The sequence below is a fragment of the Hemibagrus wyckioides genome, linkage group LG03 (genome assembly GCF_019097595.1).
Source record: "Hemibagrus wyckioides isolate EC202008001 linkage group LG03, SWU_Hwy_1.0, whole genome shotgun sequence".
NCBI classification, from domain to species: Eukaryota; Metazoa; Chordata; class Actinopteri; order Siluriformes; family Bagridae; genus Hemibagrus; species Hemibagrus wyckioides.
Window position 1 is genome coordinate 7,053,516 of NC_080712.1, and position 23,581 is coordinate 7,077,096.

At 37.9% G+C, this 23,581-nt stretch overlaps 1 protein-coding gene across 2 annotated transcripts; it reads right to left on the reverse strand.

The window, feature by feature from the left end:
* Positions 1-12,530: 12,530 nt before the first annotated feature.
* LOC131345244 (ATP-binding cassette sub-family E member 1) lies at positions 12,531-23,336 on the reverse strand. 2 transcript variants are annotated; one of them, XM_058378054.1, is made up of 18 exons: positions 23,252-23,336; positions 22,067-22,233; positions 20,674-20,759; positions 20,453-20,550; positions 20,240-20,357; positions 19,354-19,491; positions 19,185-19,254; positions 18,027-18,123; positions 16,997-17,086; positions 15,849-15,970; positions 15,330-15,551; positions 14,680-14,739; positions 14,544-14,602; positions 14,345-14,455; positions 14,127-14,269; positions 13,346-13,468; positions 13,135-13,246; positions 12,531-12,893 (listed from the first exon to the last, which is right to left on the reverse strand). In XM_058378054.1, exons 2-18 carry the CDS (start codon positions 22,167-22,169, stop codon positions 12,846-12,848), a joined length of 1,800 nt encoding a protein of 599 aa, XP_058234037.1. In that variant the 5' UTR covers positions 22,170-22,233; positions 23,252-23,336; the 3' UTR covers positions 12,531-12,845. The 2 variants fall into 2 exon arrangements, with proteins under 2 accessions (XP_058234037.1, XP_058234045.1); XM_058378062.1 differs by lacking the exon at positions 23,252-23,336 and adding an exon at positions 23,227-23,249.
* Positions 23,337-23,581: the final 245 nt, after the last annotated feature.

Genomic DNA, 23,581 nt, shown 5'->3' on the forward strand with positions numbered 1-23,581 from the left:
TTAATGTCTAATCTGATTACATGATCTTAATTCAAATAATCTGTATATAATATACAGTATGTTATATGTAATAGTGAAAGGATGCTATGATTGGTTGGATGCACTGTAAACATAAATACAACACATATGATGAACATGATCTGGAAGGTTAGTGCATTGAAAAGGGAAAAGGCAGCAGAAGATGATCTCTCAGGTTCATTAGTTATTCTGCAGCTGCCAAAGTGAGAAGATGGGAAACAGTGAGCAGAGAGATGCACAGCTTAAGAGAAAATATTGTTATAGCTGCTATGCATAATCTATGCTATCTATCTATCTATCTATCTATCTATCTATCTATCTATCTATCTATCTATCTATCTATCTATCTATCTATCTGTGTGTGTGTGTATGAGTGTGTTATGTTTAACATATTGTAAAATGCAATAAATGTATTGTCTATTACACATTCTTGACAAAATACATAACATTCTGCAAATAATGCAATATAAACAGTGATTTCCTAAGACCTTTTTATATTCTAATGACACATGTTGATATACAATAGCTTTATCTTTAAGTTGATGACCAGAGCTTCGTTTTAACAGAGTTTTACTCATCTAAATTGTAGTTTTATAGTTTCAAACACAAAGCCAAATAAGCGCCGGCGGGACTAGTTTACCACTCAAGCGGAGGGATATACATGAGAAAGGCAGGGGAACTGCGAGGGTGGCTGACGTCACGCGATTGGCGACAGCAAGTCTGAGGCTCCGTCCAGAAGCCTGCATACTAGCGCACTAAAGAGTGTGTAAGAATAGTACGCTACGCCGCGGCGAACACGCGAGGAGTGCGGCTTTAGCGCACTGTTTAGTAGGATAGTATGCGGGCTGGGAAAAGAGCCGAGTCTGTAATGTGAATGTGAAATCTTGGAAAACACTGCGAGTTGGAAGAGTGCGTGTGTGTGTGTGTGTGTGTGTGTGAGAGAGAGAGAGAGAGAGAGAGAGAGAGAAAGACTAACTGCAAAAAAGATTCATTATTCATTCTGTGACATCCACATCAGCAAAAACATTTTTTGTAACTTTTGTGAAATACTGCAATTAAAAGAAAAATTATTAGTATTATTATTATTATAAGTAGTAGTAGTAGTAGTATTTTTACTTCAGTTGCTGTGGAAACAAACTCCCGCCCACCAGTCTCATATTTGCATGTCATATGCATTGAAACGCCCCCTATTTACCCTCATACACATTCATTCATTTTCCATAACCGCTTTATCAAGGTGAGAGTCAGGATGGATTCGGAGCTTAATCCCAGGAAATTCCTACATTCAGGATACCATTCACACACACACACACACACACACATATTCACACTTAGGATCAATTTAGAGTACCAAATCCACCTACCTGTATGTTTTGTGAAGAGACCGGAGAACACAGAGGAAACCAATGAAGACACGAGGAGAGGCATCGGAAACTCTGCACAGACACTAACCCAGGACATTCATCTCAGGATCGAACCCTAGGCCTAGGAGTTGTGAAGCCCTGTCCCATATACAATACATTTTAACTGATTTTATAAGGTGCACTAATTTCTTTTGTTCAAATGTCCTTCGTTGCCTAAGGGAGGAAAAATCTCTGGAAGATGTCTCACTTTTTTCCAGTTTTCCACTGATCATACCTTTTAAATACACATTAGTTCTTCCAAAAAGTTGGACAGAAAGTTTTAAAACATATCCCAAGGAATCTGCACACATACGTTTCCTTATAATGCAATATGGCATTAACCAGTTTACCGTCACAGCCCTATTTCAGACCCTGGCAACACCGGGTTTCGTTTTGTGCCGTCTGAGACTTTTGGCGAAGTGTCAGAGTTTTCAGTAATGCCAAACATGGCGGCCAAGCATCAGCCAGCTCACGTTACACAGCACAGCACAGAGCCAACAATCCCGTCTAGAAATAATATCTAGAGTAATTTTTAAATGCTGTCTCCAAGGCCTTTTTTTTTATGCAGGCCTCTTGTTTCAATGGAGAGCATGGGACACAGTCTAATGAAACTATATATCAGAACTTCTGAATGGAAATGCTGAATTCATCACTTACTGTTCTATGTACTGAAATGATCCTCAAATATTTTGCATGAAATTATCACAGGACTATTTACAAGCTCACAAAACACTCATGTTTCTATAATAACAACAACATACACAGGGATCTATATAGCAAACGAGCCACATAAACACATTAACGATGAAGTTTTCTCTTCGGCGTCTACACATTGTAACAGCCGATACTTTCTTCACTACAAGTGACAAACTGCATCTTATTAACTTCTAGAACTTCAAGAAAGAGGAAAAGAGAGAGGCTCTTGAGGGAGTAACTGTAATGACAGGAAATAACAGGAAAAAAATACATAGTGGAAGTTCAATGATATTAAATGTAACTATTAATGGATAAAAAGGATGATGTGTTGTTTCTTTAATAAATAAAACAATTTAGAGGCAAATTGTTGTCATATAGAAGGAATAGAATATTTCAGGGTCGTCATCCAACCAATCAGGATAAATAACTGTCATGATGCAGGTTGTGGGTGTGGCTTAGGAAGGAATTTTAATTTTGAATTTCTAAACAAATCAACAATAATCTAATAGGGATCTATCTATCTATCTATCTATCTATCTATCTATCTATCTATCTATCTATCTATCTATCTATCTATCTATCTATCTATCCATCTATCTATCTATCTATCTATCTATCTATCTATCTATCCATCTATCTATCTATCTATCTATCTATCTATCTATCTATCTATCTATCTATCTATCTATCTGTCTCTCTGTCTCTCTGTCTGTCTGTCATTGTGCCTTGTCTTGGTGTGTGTTGTACATGTGGTGAGTTTGCGTAGTGATAACAACACTGTGGTTTCCTCTCTTTGATTCATTAACTCTTTGGATGATGGCATTTATCTCAAACTGTGATATTTGGACACAGGGGGTGTGTAAGATGAGCCTCACCCTGAGACCCGACAGCCGTCTGTAAACACGCAGTTGCCTTTCCCACCCCCCGGAGTGAGGAGGGTGGTCCTTCCCTCTAAACGGAGGAGGTGTGTGATGGGGCTTTGTGCAGCAGGTGACTGGAACAGCTGCTGTGTTGCTGTGTTGACTAGACTATCAAATACTCCACACATAGTGTGTGTATAGAAGTCTGATATTTATTTAAGTGCAATCTTTCCAAAGCCTTTCTGCCTGATCTCTTGGGAAAAACAAAGGAAAATAAAATAATCAACAACAGAGCGGTGTGATGCAACCTGACGCCAAGAAAAGTCACTGTTACCATGACGGAGGTGATTATTTTCCAATAACAGCACGCCCCTGAATGATTCCTGATTTTCCATTTTCCAATTTTTTATGTATTAAACGTGACGTATAGTAGTAACAACTTCTACCCAAGTGGCTTTAGAGACAGACCTGAAACTTGTCTATTTTAGAATTTAGTATAATGGCGAATGATTTTTTTTTGGAACAGAATAATGTTTTAGAAGAAATTATTCAGCTACTTTTATCCATGCTTGGCTCCCAGAACTATTGTCTCAGCATACCAGTCTCTGGACCTCTGCCATCAGGCTTCATAAAATTAAGGCTTCATATATATATATAAAAAAAACTTTTCTGATGTCATTTTATTTATTAGTTTATGAAGACTTCTGTATAAGTCACATCTTGATGCAGTCTCTCTGTATAGGCTCTAAATGGATAACTATACTGGAAGGGTTCAAAATAAATAAAATGTACTAACTAACTAATTTACTTGCCTATGCGCCTTTTTGCTGTTTGAGACAAAGCTTTACTTATGACATGGCAGATTTTTGTTTCACATCCTCCCCCAAAAAACACACACACACACACAAAACACAAACACTTAAATACATGTACATACATATGGTATATATACACAAACACTCACACTCAAATACACACACACACACACACACACATTTCTGACATTTATTATCCTGCTTGTAACACTAGCAAGATGATGTCAGGTTCTCTGAGGCCATTTGCTGAAGCCGTTAATGGATCATTAACAGACCTAAAAGACAAATGGGCAAAGAAAGGACCTGGAAATGGCATGAAATAGGGACAATAAGACACGAATAATTAACTGAGATATCAAATTCATTGTAAATAAATCAGACATAGCCAATAAAACTGCTGTGAATTAGTGCACTGTGAATTACAGTACTGTACAACATGCCACAAATTACCTGCTAATATGTGGTATATGTGTGTGTGGGGGGGTAGTTTAGTGGTTAAGGTGTTGGAGTACTTATTGGAAGGTTGTTAGTTTGCATCCCAGGTCCACCAAGCTGCCACTGCTGGGCCCCTAAGCAAGGCCCTTAACCCTCAATTGTAAAAAAATAAAAAATAAAATAATGAGATAAAATGTAAGCATTTTATGTTATGCAGCCTCAAGATAAAATGTTTTACATTATTCTTTCACAATATCCTCCATAATTCTTGGAAAAAATATGGAAAAAATTTGAAACAACCAGAACTCTTCCTAGAAGAAGAGCCCAGCCTTGGTATGGAGAGGTGTCCAAGAACCCAATGTTCACTCTGGTTGAGCTCCAGAGATGATATGTGGAGATGGGAGAAACTTGCAGATGATCAACCATCATGGCAACACACCACTGATCTGAGCTTCTAGGCAGAGTGTCCAGATTAATGCATCTACTCAGTCCGAGACACATAAAAGCCCACTTGAAATTTGCCAAAAAACACCTACAGGACTCTCAGACTCTCAGATCAAAAAAAGATTGAACTGTTAGACCTCAATTTCAAGTGCAATGTCTGGAGGAAACCAGACACTGCTCATCACCTGCACCATACTATCCCAATGATGAAGCATGGTATTGATAGCATCAGGCTATTTATCAGCAGCACCGACTTGGACACTGAGTAGAAAGGGTAGAAAGAAAGCTAAGAATACAGAGATCACTTCAATAATACCTGCTCAGTAGCTAAAGGGTTTAGCACCTTTAGGACAACAACCCTGAGCACACAGCCATGACAACGCAAGACTGGCCACGTATGTCCTTGAGTGGCCTAGCCAGAGCCTGGACCTAAACCCAGTCAAACATCTAAGGAGAGATCTGAAAAACTGTCTGTTCTCTGATGTTCTCCAACCAACCAGACAGAAGAGGATCTACAGAACAAAACATGGTACACAGCTTGTCACATCATACCTAATCGCTGCCAAAGGTGTCTTAACTAAGTAATATAAGAGTGAGGAGTCTTGTGTCAATATCATTTTTCATTTAGTTGGCCTTACAACTCCAGGGTTGAGGTTTTAATTTCCACCTCTACCATGTGTGTGGAGGACACATGTTCTCCCCATGCCTCAGGGGTTTCCTCTGGGTACTCCAGTTTCTCCTCAAATCCAAAGACGTGTTATAGTCTAACTGGCATCTCTAAATTGTCCATAGTGTGTGAGTGTGTGTGATTGTTTCCTGCGATAGACTGGCATCCTGTCCAGGGTGTCCCTGCCTTGTGCCCAGAATCTCCTGGGATGGACTTCAGGTTCCCCATGACTAAGTAGGATAAGTGGAGTAGATGATGGATGGATGGATGGATCATAATTCTGTTTTTTTTTTCTGGCTTTGTCATTATAGGGGATGGAATATGGATTAACCTAGAAAAAAACTTAATGCACAAAAAATGAAGTGGTCTGAATACTTTCTGAATGTAGATATAGAACATATATCCAGACACAAGATTCAGTTCTAGCTAAATGTAATATCCAGTAATAATATCACATCATCCCCAAACATTTCTGGAAATCTGTGTGGACTGAAGTCACGATAATGTACTCACAGATGTTCCTCTAACACAACACACTGAGGTCATTTCTCATGAGATGTGTGTGTGTGTGTGAAAGAGTGGGGGGAGGTATCCATCTGGAGATATTGTAAGAGATAGAACACTGACATCACCCTTTTCCTGTAGAGTAATAGAAACACAGTTTCAATAATGGCAAGTTTCCCATGTCTGATGTGTTTTCCTACAAAGAAAGATGATAGATCACCACTTATAAATAAACCATTACATTACTACAGGAGAAAGCACAATGCACACAGGTGTGTACGATTACTATCACAAAAGGGGTTTTACAGAAACAAGCTTTACAGAGACAAGGAATAAATCCTTACCTAAAAATAACATGGATAAATATGAATGATAACAATCGCAGGCTGATATTAATACCTCATCATTTCCACAATAACATCAAATTAACTGGGACTTGTATTGGAGATCCACTTAAACAGATTCAACAATGTTTCATTGTTGATATCTTCTCTAAGGAGAAGTTTATTTAGCATTTATGGAAGGAATCTCCTGAGTCAGCTCTCCGACACGGGAATTTGTTCATGAGGAAGGATTTTGCGGTTTTCTCTTTAGGAGAGACACTGAAAAATCTGGCTGGTGAAGGAAAGACTGTTTACAGCTGCTATAATGCAACCGATAACATGAACAAACTTGTTTTGTGGACGTTCAAAGACATTAAATGCGACTAATCCTGTCATTCAAACTGCTCTCCATCATGGACAATCCGTCTCACCCGCTCTACAATACACTACCAAAAGACTCGTTCAGATTCGTTGTGACAGAGAATGCTACCGGAGGTCATTTATACCATTTGCAATAACATTGTACAATAGTTCACCTGTGTGTGATGGCTGATAACACTCTCACACTGCACTACTACAACCATTAACATCATTATATTCTAGACTCTCCAGGTTCTTCATGTTCATTATCTACTGCCAGTTTGTACATGTGTACTGTACTGTAAATACTGATCTAAATATGGTTACATCCACAACCCATAACATATCTATCTATCTATCTATCTATCTATCTATCTATCTATCTATCTATCTATCTATCTATCTATCTATCTATCTGTCTGTCTGTCTGTCTGTCTGTCTGTCTGCCTGCCTCTCTATCTATCTATCTATCTATCTATCTATCTATCTATCTATCTATCTATCTATCTATCTATCTATCTATCTATCTGTCTGTCTGTCTGTCTGCCTGCCTCTCTATCTATCTATCTATCTATCTATCTATCTATCTATCTATCTATCTATCTATCTATCTATCTATCTATCTATCTGTCTGTCTGTCTGTCTGTTTGTCTGTCTGTCTGCCTGCCTCTCTATCTATCTATCTATCTATCTATCTATCTATCTATCTATCTATCTATCTATCTATCTATCTATCTATCTCTGTTTGTCTGTCTGCCTGCCTCTCTATCTATCTATCTATCTATCTATCTATCTATCTATCTATCTATCTATCTATCTATCTATCTATCTATCTATCTATCTGTCTGTCTGTCTGTCTGTCTGTCTGTCTATCTATCTATCTATCTATCTATCTATCTATCTATCTATCTATCTATCTATCTATCTGTCTGTCTGCCTGCCTCTCTATCTATCTATCTATCTATCTATCTATCTATCTATCTATCTATCTATCTATCTGTCTGTCTGTCTGTCTGTCTGTCTGTCTGCCTATCTATCTATCTATCTATCTATCTATCTATCTATCTATCTATCTATCTATCTATCTATCTATCTATCTATCTATCTATCTGCCTGCCTCTCTATCTATCTATCTATCTATCTATCTATCTATCTATCTATCTATCTATCTATCTATCTATCTATCTATCTATCTATCTATCTATCTATCTATCTATCTATCTATCTATCTATTCTTTAATCAAGTACAAACAGCAGATGACTGTGTTGTGGTTTAAGAGGATTAAAGCACCAATTCAGGATGTGCTCCACTTCCTATCAGGCGACATTTCTCCAGCCTGTCGCCGATTATTTTTCCACCAAGAATTTAATTCCATAGGAAATATTTAGATCCAATATATAAAGAGTTGCAAAAACATACAGTAGATGGAAATGTTTTGCACTGTCATACTCTACACTATCAATGCTAAAAGAAAAAATCTATTTATTGATTTAAATATATATAAAACTGAACTGTAGAATTTCCTTCAGGATTAATAAATTTCTATCTTATATTAGAAAGTATTTAGATTTTAATGATCTGTTATACTGAATGAACCACTATTTATTTTGTTGTTTCTATAAATTATTTCGATATTTTGTTATCCCAGTTTTTATTTATTTATTTTTATTTATTTATTTATTTTTTTTTTACTAAAACACTGTTAATTTTTTTGTAAAACACTGTTACAGCCTTTACAGTTTGAGATCCTCACCAACAGCTGCTTTTACATCTGCATAAATTATTAATTGTAAAAACTCAAAACTGAAAGTTCAAAACAGAATTTCATTGTGAAACTGAAAACAAACAAACAAAAGACTACAACAAAAATATCACCAGTAAAGGAGTGTGTAAGAATTCATTAAATATAGTGTTAGTTGTTATAAATACTATCACAATGAATTAATTACTTAACACTGAATGTAAACAGAAAAATAAACAAAAATAATATGTGGAGTAATATTTTTATCCATCCCTTGGGTGCCAGGGAACATAAGAAGGCACAAGGATGGAAAATATTTTTTGTATTTATATTTAATTGTATTTTTTAAGACTTGATATATTTACTTAAATGTACTTAAATAAAATATACCATACCATGATATACCATATAAATACATAATTATCTTAATTTAAATAAATAATTTTATAATTTTTTTCCTCTGAGGTTTTAAACCAAAGAAAAAGAATTCAGGTCAAAAGAAAAAAGAAAAAAGAAAAGAAAAGCATCCTGGAAAAAAATATCTCAGTGTCTCTGAGTCTTAGCTTGGTGATGAAATAAAGACAGTTCCTTGGACCTTACATGTATTTGAGAGGGATAAGGAAAAGGTCTGAGAGGCATGATGTCACCGCCAAACGCTCCATCGATCTTCCCTCTGCCTTCACAGAGACCAAAGTGCTCTAACTATAGCAGCGGGGGTCGAAGGTCACGCAGTTAGCCCGGTAAACTGCCTTCATTGAACCGGCTGATTTCCGAGAGGGCTTGTGGGTATCAGGTTTACCCATCCTCCCCTCCCTCTCGTTCTTTCGCCCGCACTCCCCATGCTCCCTCGGTTTCTAGCAGAGGAGCACCATCGATCAGCGCCAATTAACCACGGCACTCTAAAGACACTGAGACAGACCCTCCTCGCTCACAGTCCCTGACTAGACACAGGCCTCTGATAAGCTTTCCCATGTGGCGTGTGTGCTTAGCATGATAAGTGACAAAGCTTTAGCTTTATTTCTATCTATCTTCATATCTATTACCGTTTAAGCAATAGGCTATGATCTGAATAAACACAATGTCTACACAGCGTGTGTGTGTGTGTGTACACGGTTGTTAAACCTGTAGATAAATTGATATCAGCAGTTGCTTGTGTTTCATCCAGTCCTGGGATCTCAGTAATGTAATGCAGCTGCAAACAAAATTACATCTTCAATGGACCGAGCAGAGACGAGCCATCTGTTCTGTAAATACAAGCAAAAAAGTTAAATATAGACAATAATTCTGCTTCGATAAGTAGAACAGATCCTGGGACTTTAAGTTAAACCTTGTTAGCTTTCTATTCATTACTGCTGTGTGTATTAAGTGTGTACATTGCACTGCTGTATTTACTTCCAGCTTTTTTAGGGCTTATTTTTCTGCCCACAGAACCACAAGTTTAAACATTCGGCATTTTATAAACAAGAGGCTCTTAAGCTTTTTGCAGTCAAGGACTCATTTAACTATAAAACATATTTTGTGGACCATCTCAGTACCAAATTACTTTAGAAAAGTAATACAATTTAAATATCAGGCATATTCATATATTAGGCATAATGATATTTTGTCTATTTAATGGAGTTTAGACTGGGGGTATTCAAGCCCCAGCACCTCCAAGCTGCCACTTTTTGGCCCTTGAGCAAGACTCTTAACTCTCTCTGTTCAGTGGATGTTGTATCATAGCTGACTCTGCACTCTGCCATCTGTCTAACAAACCAGGACATGTCAAGAAAAGAATTTCACTGTGCTGTAATGTATAGTATATGTGACAAATAAAGGCTTCTCCTCTTTAATGTTATCAAGGAGATGTGTCAATTATTTCCACATCAGGTGGCTCACACTCCTTCCATTTCCGATCACCCTGCTCCCTCGCAGCTCACTATAGGGTCGTGATACTCTATACACAGAAACCCAACAGTGTCTTGTTTTCGACTGGCAAAATAGAACGTTAGTATACTGTGAGAAAGGCTTAAACCTTTTCAATTCAATTGACCAATCAAATACAACAAACTCGTTTGCAACAGGGTTTTAGCTTTACAGTATTCTAAGCTCCTGGGGGCGTTCAATACAGACCAGCATGAGGATTTGTTTTTGATGATGGAGTCTACAAACCGCTTTTAGAAGACACTTTAGACTAAATTCTGAAGATGTAAATTTAATGTAAAATAAAAAGGAGCCCAAGGAGCTTATAACAAAACAAAGTAACTTTAATAATGGTAGGCTGTAACAAAACCAGATCTCTAGACGTTTTCATAATTGCATTAAAACTACATTTACATTAAAGTTGATGTTATTTATACTCAAGCCGTAACATCAGTGCAAAGTTACCAAGCACCAAGCTGATTTACATTTGGAGACGCCCACAAACGTCCACACATAAGGCAACAAAACAATAACTAAATAAAAGTGTGTATCCTATACGCACTAAGCCATTGCAGAGAGTCAGCTACTATAGACACACACTAATATTTCATCCTTTATGGGGATGTGGTAGCTTAGTGGTTAAGGCGTTGGACTACTGATTGGAGTTTGAGTTTGAATCTCAGGTCCACTGAGATAAGCCACTGCTGGGCCCTTGAGCAAGGCCCTTAACCCTCAATTGCTCAGTTGTATAAAATGACATAAACTGTAAGTTGCTCTGGATAAGGGCATCTGCCAAATGTAAATGGGTGCCGTTACTTTTGTCCTAATAGAATGCGTAGTCGAACTTGTTTTAATATGTGGATTTGCTTAGAAATGACCAAATTTTACACAATTTGACGCTGATCCTGGATCACATTAGTCAGTCTCCTTATACATCAACACAAATCCAGGAGAGAAACAAAGGATTTATTCCTTATAATTTTCTTGTGTAAATGCTCCAGTGAACAGTTTATTTGTATCCAGCTTGACAAACAAGGCTTGTTTTTTGCAATAGATTGTGGGATTTCTAGTGTTTGCAATGAATTTTCTACACAGTTCTAAAATGGCAAAACTGCATACAGTATAGTGCGCTTTGTAGTAAATAGGTTGATTTTAAACATGTGTTATGAAGAAACAATAAAGAGTGTTTGATGACCCATGGAGAAAAAATCATTTATAATCAATCAACTAATTTAATCATCAATTAATTTATTTACCTTAATAATTTAATACCTTTAGTATCCTCTGTTCAGGGTGGCTTTGAATCTGTGTCCTATCCCTGGAAAACAGTCGGAATACACAAGACATCATTCACACACACTTTCACACACTTGTCACAGCGACTCACAGCGTCAAGTGACCGGAGATCATTAATTTTCAATGACAGCTGGCGGCTTCTTGTGAAATGAGTATTGGAGACTCTTGTGGGTGTGTCCAGTGATGCTACAAAGTTGAGAAAAGTTAAACTTTTTACGCAAGTATGGAGCGACTACCAACTAGAGTGAGGACAGTAGAGAGCAAGTGATCTGTGGTAAAGAAACACGCTACTTTTACTTCATCTTGTAATGATATACTGAATTTCGTCTCGTTCATGATATACTGAATTTTATACACAAATCTCTTTCCGGAAAGTTTCATGTTTAGCGGCAAGAACACTGATTTGTTGTTAAGTGGAATGCTACTTGTACCACTCATTGAAGAACTTTTTCATTATCATGGCAACCAGGAACGCCTTCTGGCCACATCATAGTCTTGCAGCGATAAATTGGTGTGATTGTATCTTTGACACCCAGACAGACCCAGACAGACATGAGGAGGACATGTAAAACTCTATAAAGTAACAGGACAGGATCATGTACCGCATACTCAATGCATCCTCACATATTAGAAGATACACCAACCTGGCATAACATTATGACCACCTGCTTAATGTTGTGTTGATCCCCCTTTTGCTGCCAAAACAGCCCTGACCCATCATGCACTGTGTATTCTGACACCTTTCTATCAGATTCTATCTATTTTTCCTGCTTCTAACACATCAACTTTGAGGACAAAATGTTCACTTGCTGCCTAATATATCCCACCCACTAAGAGGCGCCATGATGAGGAGATCATCAGTGTTAATTACTTCACCTGTCACTACTCATAATGTTATGCCTGATTGGTGTATAAGACAGTTGTAATGTTGCTAGTCCAAGAGATAAAATGATAACATGGGAGTCAACTATATAAACTATATAAAACAATGTCTACTTCTTTGTTTAGGGTCAGTAAGAGTGCAGTGTAGATCTGTGTGTAGACACTAGAAACCAACGACTGGTCTCTCATCCATATCACTTTTAATCCACATATTAAAAGACAGGAGTATTTCGAGCCATACTGACAGCTGTACAGATAGTCTACTGCCCTCTAGTGGTCAAACACTGACATCGGAGAAAGAAGAACCACACTGAGGAATTAGATGATTAATATAGATTTATAGCCTCTTAAATACTGATAGGATGCTGCCTCTTTGTGACTGGAAAACCAAATCCAGCTACCAGCAGAGGCAGAAGCTCACGTAAAGCAGCATTACAGAAAACCTCAGAAGCAGCAGGGTTTCTCTTCTCCTCCTTCGTCCTCTCTGGAAGCGTGGAGCTAATCATCGAGGAAAAAATAGTTGCCACTTCTCTTCTGTTCGACATCCTGCAGATTAGTGGAAAATAAAAGGAATGGACAGTTTAATCAGACAAGGTATGAAAAGCAAATAATGAAAAAAAGTAGAGTTTGTAGTCAGTACAAAATTAGCCAATAAATGAGAGAGAAAGTTTATATACAGTATGTTAGGTAATTCTTTAGAATTTTATCCATATTTATTGACTATACCCCCTTAAAAGCCCCTTACGCCATAATATTATAAGATGACATCATTTATTGTTAAGTATACCTTAATGGAATTGAGTTTGTTTATTCTTGGTCTGAAGTTGTTGGGATCTCTCCTGAACGTAATCTCCAGCAGTGAAAGGAACTTGTTCATTCCAGCAAGCAGCATCTGTGGCCTGAGAGGCAGACAAACAAACTGTTATAATGATAAAATGTACTGAAATATAATGGAATATGAATTAGTTTAGATATCCAAGAATCTGATGTGTGCTCACGTGTTTGCAGTCGTCCTCTGTGACGGGACGCCATCGAACACGATGACACGGTCGGCCAGGTACGTGGCCATGATGAAGTCATGCTCGACTACGAAAGCTGTCTTCTTTGCATGGAGGATGAATCTGTGATGATAAATGTAAATATATATGAGTAGGACAGAAAGAAAGAAAGAAAGAAAGAAAGACAGACAGACAGACAGAGACAATAGAAACCAAAAGAGATAAAGAATGAAAAAATATAGTGAGTGAGAGGCAGATGAACAGAGAGAGAGAGAGAGAGAGAGATAGAGAGAGAGAGAGAGAGAGGGAGAGAGAGAGGGAGAGGGAGAGAGAGAGGGAGAGAGAGAGGGAGAGTGGGGGACAAACAGAGAGAGAGTGTGGGGGGAGTGGGGACAAATTAGAGACGGGGGGCAGTAAGAGAGGGAGAATTGGGACAAATAGAGAGAGAGAGAGAGAGAGAGAGTGGGGACAAACAGAGAGAGTGGGAGAGAGACAGGAACTGCCAAAGAGACAGGAAATGCCAAAGAGAGAGACGGAGAGAAAGAGGGAGAGAGAGAGAGAGAGAGAGAGATGGGTACAGAGAGAGCCAACTAAAGAATTAAATGAAAAGATGTCAAAAAACCAATTTAATAAAAGACTAATTTACAATCAAGTAATAAATTCTGTTTACATCTTTAACACATTCATATAGATTATTCTTTTCAGTTTTTTCTCAGTATGGGGGAAACATTCCCCTTCGGGAATAACAGATCAATCGGTATTTCTATAAACAAGACATTACCGTTTAATAACTCTGGCAGCCATCAGCCTCTGCTCTGAGTCCAGGTACGCCGAGGGCTCGTCTATCAGGTAGACGTCTGCAGGTTTTCCCAGACAGAGAGTGAGCGCTACTCTCTGCAGCTCTCCTCCAGACAGATTCTGAACCTGTAACGAGCATCAGTGCAGCAGCTGCAGCAGAAATTCACAACTTCAAGACAGCTTTAAAACCTCAACACTTACATCCTGATCGATGATGCTGTCGATCTGCATGGGCTTCATGACGTCCGTGACGAACTGTGGGTGCGTGTACGCGTCCCGGATCTTCTCGTGCAGCAGGGCACGCACGCTACCCTGCGACGACACACAACCACACACAGGAAGTGTCAGATAACGTCAGAGTCCAGGATACTCAGTGATGTAGAATCACACAGCTTCATACTTTGAACTTGGGGCTGATCTTTTGAGGTTTGTAGCTGACGTTGAGGATCGGGACTTCTCCTGAAACAGAACAGGTTGAATTTGAGGCTTTTTGAACACGCATATGGTAGCGACAAAGAGTAATAAACATCGCTCACCTCCGTTATCTGGTTTTAATCGGCCAGCAAGCAGCCTGATGAATGTAGTTTTCCCAGTTCCTGAAAAAATTTTCAGCACTTTATTAATGCACAGCATATGCAGCACCTCCTTGTAAATTCAAAGCATGCCACAACAAAACATGGACACTCAATGGACTAAAACAGACACTGGTTAAATTAATCCCCACCTGACAGGATGGGTCTGATTCAGAGTGGTGGTTAATATGAAGCTCATATAAAAGTAGACACTCAGGGCTTTAAGAATTTGTAGCTTGTCATAAGCATTTCTGCTTTTATCTAGCCTACTAGGGGTAATATTTTCATATAAAAAGTAAAAAAAATATGGTTAGTTATTTTTTCCATCTTCAAAATAAATGGTGACATCAAACCAATTTCTGCTCTCTGAGGCGCCCCAAGTGCTTGTTTTAAAGATGTTATCTTCAACCACTAAAATTCTGTGTAAGGTTACCCCACGGAGGGGAAAACAATCATCTCATGCTAAAAGACAACAGAGTCCTGACTCATTTTATACCAGACTTGGAGCCAGAAGTGAATTTGTTAATTTATACTAATAAGGGGAAAAGCAAAGCAAGTTGTAATTAAGTACCAGGAAAGATTAATGACAATTATTTTAGACGTCTTATTCTCACCATTTTCTCCAAGCATGACCATGATCTCAGAGTCGGTGAACTCGCCCTCGATGATCTGCAGCTCGAAGTCACCCATGGCCTTCTTCATATTGGGGTACTGATAGCGACACATCTTCTTCACCTCCTCTTCGGTGGCTGTCTCGGCTACTTTGAAAACCAGTGAGGCGTCACGGAAGCGGAGGTTCTCGGTCGGGACATATCCGTCCAGGAAAATGTTGATGCCTTGGATATTATTTAAGGGTAAAAGAAGTGAACGAGTAGAAACAGATCAACAGTCTCAGACAACATGAACTTTATAATGCTTTGAGATTAAGCAAAAAATTTCTGAAGCAGTAAATATGTAAAGAATTAAACACTTTGGGCCATGCTGTTATAGGAAAATGATCAACGATGGGGTGGCGTGGTGTTCATGGTGTCCTGATGTGAAGCGGAGTGATCTTTATGACCCACTTGTATACAAACTGGCAATACTAGCTTAAATGAATGAATGGTGAAACATTTAAGTGACCAATAGCCTACCTTCTCGTACACTGAAGGGCATGGTAACGACACCGTAGGCACTGGGTACTCCATACAGACAGCAGATGAAGTCAGACAGGTAGTCCAGAACACTCAGATCATGCTCTACAACAATTATGTATCTAAAAGAGGCCAGAGAGACGCAATAAGATGTTTAGAGGAAGTGTAAATAATATGTATATATTATAATAAAGTATGTTTAGCTCCATCCACTGTGCTTTAAGGTCCTTTAAGCTCTGCCCACTTTATACAATAACATCAGGTGACACATCCCTGGAAAGCTTATTTCCTGAAATATGTGTCAAAACATGTGTCATTATTATTACTAACATATCACATTAAAACCTCATTGTGTTCTTATAAACTTTAAAAAATATCTTTATTTTATATTCAGGACCAACAATAACCTATATTTATGAAAACATAAAGGAATAAAGTACTATATTCCTATTAAAATATCAGAATTAATTAGAAAAATTTTACAGAGAAATTTTCCCAATTTTTTTTTTGATTATTGTTAAATTAATGTTTGACTTTAAACTGAAAAATAGCACATTATTTATTTATTTATTTATTTACAACAGTGAATGATATTTACTTTGTTAAATAATTTAGAAATCATATTCATTTTTTTTAGTAAAACGTTTTTTCTGTTCTCTTCACACTAACTGTACTAAATTTTAAAATGAGATGTTTAGTATTAATTATTTAAGAATGCAAATATTCACTTAGACTAAGGAAAAGTCATGCTTAAAACTATTGAGCATCCTGATGCAGATGTACATCCTTAAAGTACAAGCTAGAGGAGATCGCAGAGAGGAAATACTCCCTCAGACTGTATCAGTAAATCACACACTTGACACTTATTAGTAAAAAAATTAGTGTGAAGTGCGAAGAGTCATGTGATGAGTATTGGATTGGATTGGGATTATCACTGGTATTATCATCTCTTACTGTGTTCCAAACTTTTACATTCAGCTATGCTAGTAATCCAATTATTAATGAGTTGGATCTCTTGCATTTATTCTTTTTTAATCATTATAACACTTCTAGTCACTTTCTGACTGCAATTCAAGGCCAAATCAGGACTGGTTGTGTGAACAACCATGGTACAGAAGTGATATGAGGCTCGGTTATGCTCCACCCACCTGTCTGGTGTGATAAGAGAGCGAATGGTGATGGCAGCTTTCAAACGCTGCTTCACGTCCAGGTAACTGGAGGGCTCATCAAACATGAAACTATCAGATATAACACAAAGAGCAACAATGAAAAGGATTAGTTCGTTCTCCATGTCTATAAGCTTCCATGAGAATGTCACAAATACAAAATATTATTAAAATACAGCTGATATTCAGGCCCTCAATGTATTCAGGCCCTACTATCCAGTCCAGTTTATGTCAAAGATTCTTAATCTCATATTTCTGGAAACAGCTTAAAGCTTAAACTTAAAGCAATACACTACAGGTTGAAACCAAAATTTCTGTCAGGTCAGTTTTCTGAATAAACTGCATTTATAAAACATTGGCTCTTGAACTGTAGTTAAAAACCTCAAAAGATAACATACAATATTTTAACTAACTATTTTTCTCCACTCAGGACAACCAAAATATCTCAAACTTTTCCACTATGATAGTGACATTAAGCCCCGCCCACTTTATACAGTCACGTCAAGTGACACATATCTGAAAAGTTTATTTCATGATATATGTGTCAATATATCATTACTGTCTTATTCTATTCTAAAAAGACATTAAAAAAGATTATATTTCCTATTCAGAACCAAAAATAACCTACATTAATGAATGCACACAAGACGAGGCGGAGACAAAACAAAAAACACAACAACCATATGTGTAAAGTACATGCAAACAAAACCATTCATCATGAGGGGAATCCGTCCCATAAATGTACACATGAAAAGGTCCAATATCAAATATATCTTACTAATTAAATCCAATATTGTTTAAAAAAAGTATTCACCTTTAGTGTCTTGAGTGAAATCCACTTTTAGTCCAGCACAATTTCGAGCCACACATTGATAAAAACACTTCCTTAACGAACAGGAATTCAGGAGTGTGTAAGGTTTATACACACACAAGACAAACACACACACACACATAGAAGTGCATGCATTACTAGATTGTACTGTAGTGTATAAACAGGATTTCTGAAGCATACATGTCTGCTCTCTGGATGCACACCACTGCACAGGCGAAACGCTGTAGCTCTCCTCCTGAGAGATCCTCAACATTCCTGTCCCTGAGGTGAGTCAGATCTGTGTCATAACACACACACACACACACACACACACACACAGAAAATGATCTCATTATTTAAATTCATATAAAACTGGAATAAATTCCCAGTATGGTAATATGAAATATATTTAAATATCATCATCTAACTAGCTTAATAACACCAACACTGTATAATTCTCAATTCTGATTGGTCAGCATCATATTTTCTATTATAGCAACCCTAAGAGTAGTTATGTTTGCACAGGTTCATATTAATTCTTCATTGTATTATGTTATCGGTTTCTATAGAGACAATTTACACATAAAGTTGTATGGCAGATGCTCCATGTACATTAAAAGCCATTTAATCATTGATATGGTGAGGTATTCTGTTCGTTAAATGTTTATGGAAGCAATGTCCAGTGTCAGCACTTTGTAACATTCATCCATCCACATTCTTTTCCACTTATCCTTCACAGGCTTGCAGTCGAACCTTAAGCCTATTTCAAAAGCAGGGACACCCTGGATAGGGTAACAACTCATCACAGGGCACAATCTCTCTCACACACACACTTTAGAGATGGCAATCTGCCTACAATGTACGTCCTTGGACTGGGGGAGGAAACCAGAGAAACCTCTGAGCATGAATCAAACCCTCAACCCTACAGGAGTGAGACAAGCATGCTAACCACTAAGCCACCCTGACTCCATGCTTTGTCACAGTCAGATTTAAGGCTGTAACTTTAAGTTTTTAGGACAGAGGACTTCACAGTTTCAAAGCTTCAAGAAACAAAAAGAAGAGAGGCTGGTGATGAAACGATTGTTTATAGACATTCAGAAATGTAACTATAAATGGATAAAAAAACATGACGTGTCTTGTCTAGTAATCATTGGCAAATTGCTGTGGTATAAGAGGAATAAAACACTTCAGGATGTGATGTTATGCGACAATTATTCTCTGGGCTGATAACAGGCTTGCATCAGGCTGTATCATAACACCAACATTGATTATTTTCCTATAACAGCACTGCCTTAAGTGTTTTATTCCTAACTTACAGTACATAACAGACATCTTGCAAAATAAATAAATTACACATACCAAGTTGTTCACAGACTACAGCCTCTGTCTTAGTGTCATCCTTCCTGCTCAGAATAGAGCCTATACTTCCCTGCAAAAAAAACAGAGACACTCATTTACCATCAACATTCATACTCAATTAACATCAGAAATCCATCCAAAATGATCTGAGAGCAGCTGGACAACCAACCTTGACAGTTTTGGGGATCTGGTCGACATACTGAGGCTTCACAATGGCTTTCAGGTCGTCTTCCAGGATCTTCGTGAAGTAGTTCTGCAGTTCAGATCCTCGGAAGTAAGCCAGGATTTCCTGCCAGTCCGGGGGAGCCTGGCAAGGCAGAAGCAATCGTTAAAACAAACGCTATGCCAATATTCTGTGTAGGCCACACTAAGAAGACGTGGTTCTGATTTCCAAGCCTTCAGCCTTTTCAGTATCTGCATCGTTTGTTGGAAATTTAGTAAATGTAATCTCTTACATAGCTCAGGTTTATATACACTGACCAGGCATAACATTATGACCACCTGCCTAATATTGTGTTGGTCCCCCTTTTGCTGCCAAAACACAAGAAACTGTGATGCACTGTGTATTCTGACACCTTTCTATCAGAACCAGCCTTAACTTCTTCAGCAATTTGAGCAACAGTAGCTCGTCTGTTGGACGGGACAGCCTTCGCTCCCCATGTGCATCAATGACCCTTGGCAACCCTTGACCCTGTCGCTGGTTCACCACTGTTCCTTCCTTGGACCACGTTTGATAGATCCAGTCGTCTAGCCATCACAACTTGGCCCTTCATCAAACTCGCTCAAATCCTTACACTTGTCCATTTTTCCTGCTTCTAACACATCAACTTTGAGGACAAAATGTTCACTTGCTGTCTAACATATCCCACCCACTAACAGGTGCCATGATGAGGAGATAATCATGTTAAGTGTTATTCACTTCACCTCTCAGTGCTCATAATGTTATGCCTGATCGGTGTATATACTGTAACCCAAATATCAAACACTGTAGAAAAAAAAAATGTGTAAAAATTTCATACGTAGGTGAGCTTTAAATGTGATATTGTGTTACCTACATCATATTTCCCCAGGTTGGGCTTTTGTTTTCCAGCGAGGATCTTCAGTGCTGTTGATTTTCCAATGCCATTAGTACCAACCAGCCCTAAAACCTCACCTGGTCTAGGGATTGGTAACCTGTAATAATGAAAGAATGAAACACTAACTAACACATAATACATGGACACAGTGTGTATTTATGTATTTCTTTTTAGTATTTTATCTTAACCTACCTGTGTAGCTTAAAAGAGTTGGCACAGTATCTGTGTGTGGTCTCTTTCTCCAGGTTGCTTGGCAGATTGACGATAGCCAAAGCACCAAAGGGACATTTCTACAGAATTGACATAAAAAAACTACATTTTTTAATGACTTTCATTTCAGTGATATAGTTAGGCTGATTAAATGGTCTTGCACACAAACCATTCTCAAGAAAACTCAAGAAGATTTTACATACCTTAATACAGATAGCGCATCCTATACAGAGTGATTCAGAGATCCAAACAATTTTGCTCTGTGTGGTCACCTCTATACACAGTTTGCCTGCAAAGCATTAATCACAGTTAGACCAGAGAGCAGCACATACTGTATCAACATTAAGGGTGTAACTATTCACTGTGACATTATTCATTGCAATGTGCATCATGGAAATGTCTGATATCAGCATAACATTAATTATGCAATATAACGCATTTACACTGTCTGACCACCAGAGGTCCCGATCTCTGCGTCGTATAGAGTTACGGCGCACACTGGTCACATGATCGTATTTTAGTGGAAAATCTCTACTATTACTGGGAATCATCTAACAATAGATCCGGATCACAATACACATTTTAGGTGTTATGGTTACACATACCAGTCCCACAATGCTGCCATCTATGACAAGTGTGAAAGAGGATGTGGAAATTGGACAGTTTAGATGACTTTGGAGCTCTATTTCCAGATAAAATCACGCCTCAGATGCATTAACGTCACTCATTATATTTAATTCAATAATTTTCGCAAGGTCAGACACTTTTTTCAAATGCACCTAATTTGTTTTAAAGACACAATGAACCTGTATTGAAGCCAGTAACATGAATAGAACTGAATCCTGACCAGACCTTACTGTTACATCTCTAATTAACTTGCACATATTTGTTGTGGCCTGGGAAGAATACTGGCTGGTCCGTCTTGCCAATATCCACTGTAGCCATTGTTATGCACGTTTTGAGATGCTTCTCTGCTCATCACGGTTGTGGGTATTTATGTTCCTTGCTGTCAGCTCGAACCAGTTCTTGAACTTATTTTCGCATAAACAAATCATGCTTATGCTTATTTCACACTTTATATGCTAGTCTAAGCAAGATAACCAATAAATAATACCATTTCCACATTGATAAATTCAGTTAGATTGGATGATATTATAAAATAATATACTTTTAATTAAATATATTTAAAACTTCTTATGGATTCGGACTAAAACGTCATTTTTGGCTGTTTGCCACAATTTGCTCACATCCAGTAAAAACAAGCTGTGGATATCTTAACAAATATTGTCTTTTAATCATGATTTGTATGAAAATGCATCTACAGTTTTATTGTTTCAGGGGGTCATGCATAGAAGGAAGATCTATGTAATTAATTTGCTTGTAGATAATATAGATGTGTATGTAGATTCTTTCACATAAGCCCCGCCCACTAGGTCCCCTGTGTAGACATCATGGTGTGTTATCCTTGTCTTAAGCAACTGTTTAATGCATGCTAGTAACTGAACATTGATTTCATTTCAAGTCAGAAAGAGAAAAACAGATGTTTGGTTACTTTTTTTTTTTTTTTACTAGAGTCAGAGCTTCCTCTGTTCTTACCCATTCGGACCACCGGGCAGCTCTTCTTGCATTCCTGCTTGCATTTCTTTGGCTTGCATTTATCTTGGTTCACGATAGCAATCCGGATCGGTTTTTCAGACATTATTCCTGGGTCTTGTTAGGAAAGGGCCAAATGGAGCCCTTCCTGGAGCTTAGCACAGGGTATACTGCAGAAACAGAGACAGGTCACATTTTAACATCACCACAACAGACACAGTATTTAACTGAACATGTTTATATGGGACATATCTCAAAAACTGTATAACAGCTTTCTATAAAAATAAACAGAACATCCATCCATCCATTTTCTGTACCTGCTTTATTCCTAATTAGGGTCACGGACCTATCCCAGCACACATTGGTTAAAAGGCAGGGGTACACCCTGGACAGGTCGCCAGTCCATCGCAGGGCCACATATAGACAGACAGCCACACACACTCACACCTATGGGCAATTTAGAATTACCAATTAACCTAATGTACATGTTTTTGGACTGTGGGAGGAAACCCGGAATAAACCCATGCAGGCACGGGGAGAACATACAAACTCCACACAGAAAGGCCCTGTCTGTTCGAACCCAGGACCTTCTTGCTGTGAGGCAACAGTCCTAACCTCTAAGCCACCGTGCTGCCCAATAAAAAGAACAGCAAAAAAAGATAACATAAAAAATATATATATATATATATATATATATATATATATATATATATATATATATATATATATATATATATATATATATATATATATATATCATAGGTTATATCATAGGTTATATCATAGGTTATAGGCATATCATAGGTTCATTAGCATATTCGTACATACGTCGATGACGTCAGAGAGCGCAAGATCTCGCGAGAACGCATACAGTTATATCACTAACGATTTTTTTGGCGTTCCATAATTTCAACTGACAGCTGTCAGGGAACAAAATTAGCTTGCGTGAACAAGTCACCTTTACAATCTCTACTAATTTCTCCGCATGTTGTATAATCGATCATTTTCAACAATTTGTCCCAACTTGTCACTACGCGTTTATTAGAAGCTACCAGACGTTAGCCAACTAGCCTCAGCACCTCATTTTAAACGGCTGATTTGCGGTCATCTGTGGACAAGATAGAAAACGACAACATGAAAAACACACTAATGTTTGTGTTAACCTTTTTTTTCCCCACACAGACTCACCCCTGGTTTTCCACCACGTCTTGCTTAAATACGCACGACTACGTTGCACCGGAGATAAATTAAAACAAGTTATTTTTCCCCCACCCGTATTCCGTTCATAAATCCCGCCTCTTATTTAGGATTGGCTGTATGTACTCACAAGCGTTCCGCAGATTGAATGGAGAAAACATGGTTATTACACTTTTATATTGTACTCCAGCTTCTCATTATGAATGAACTCTGTTAAACACGCTTTATAGATCTTTCTAAATCACTGTTATGTATTTCTAATCTTTTCTCGAACTACTAGTTACTATGCGCGACTTATCAACTGTCCAATCAAGGGACTGC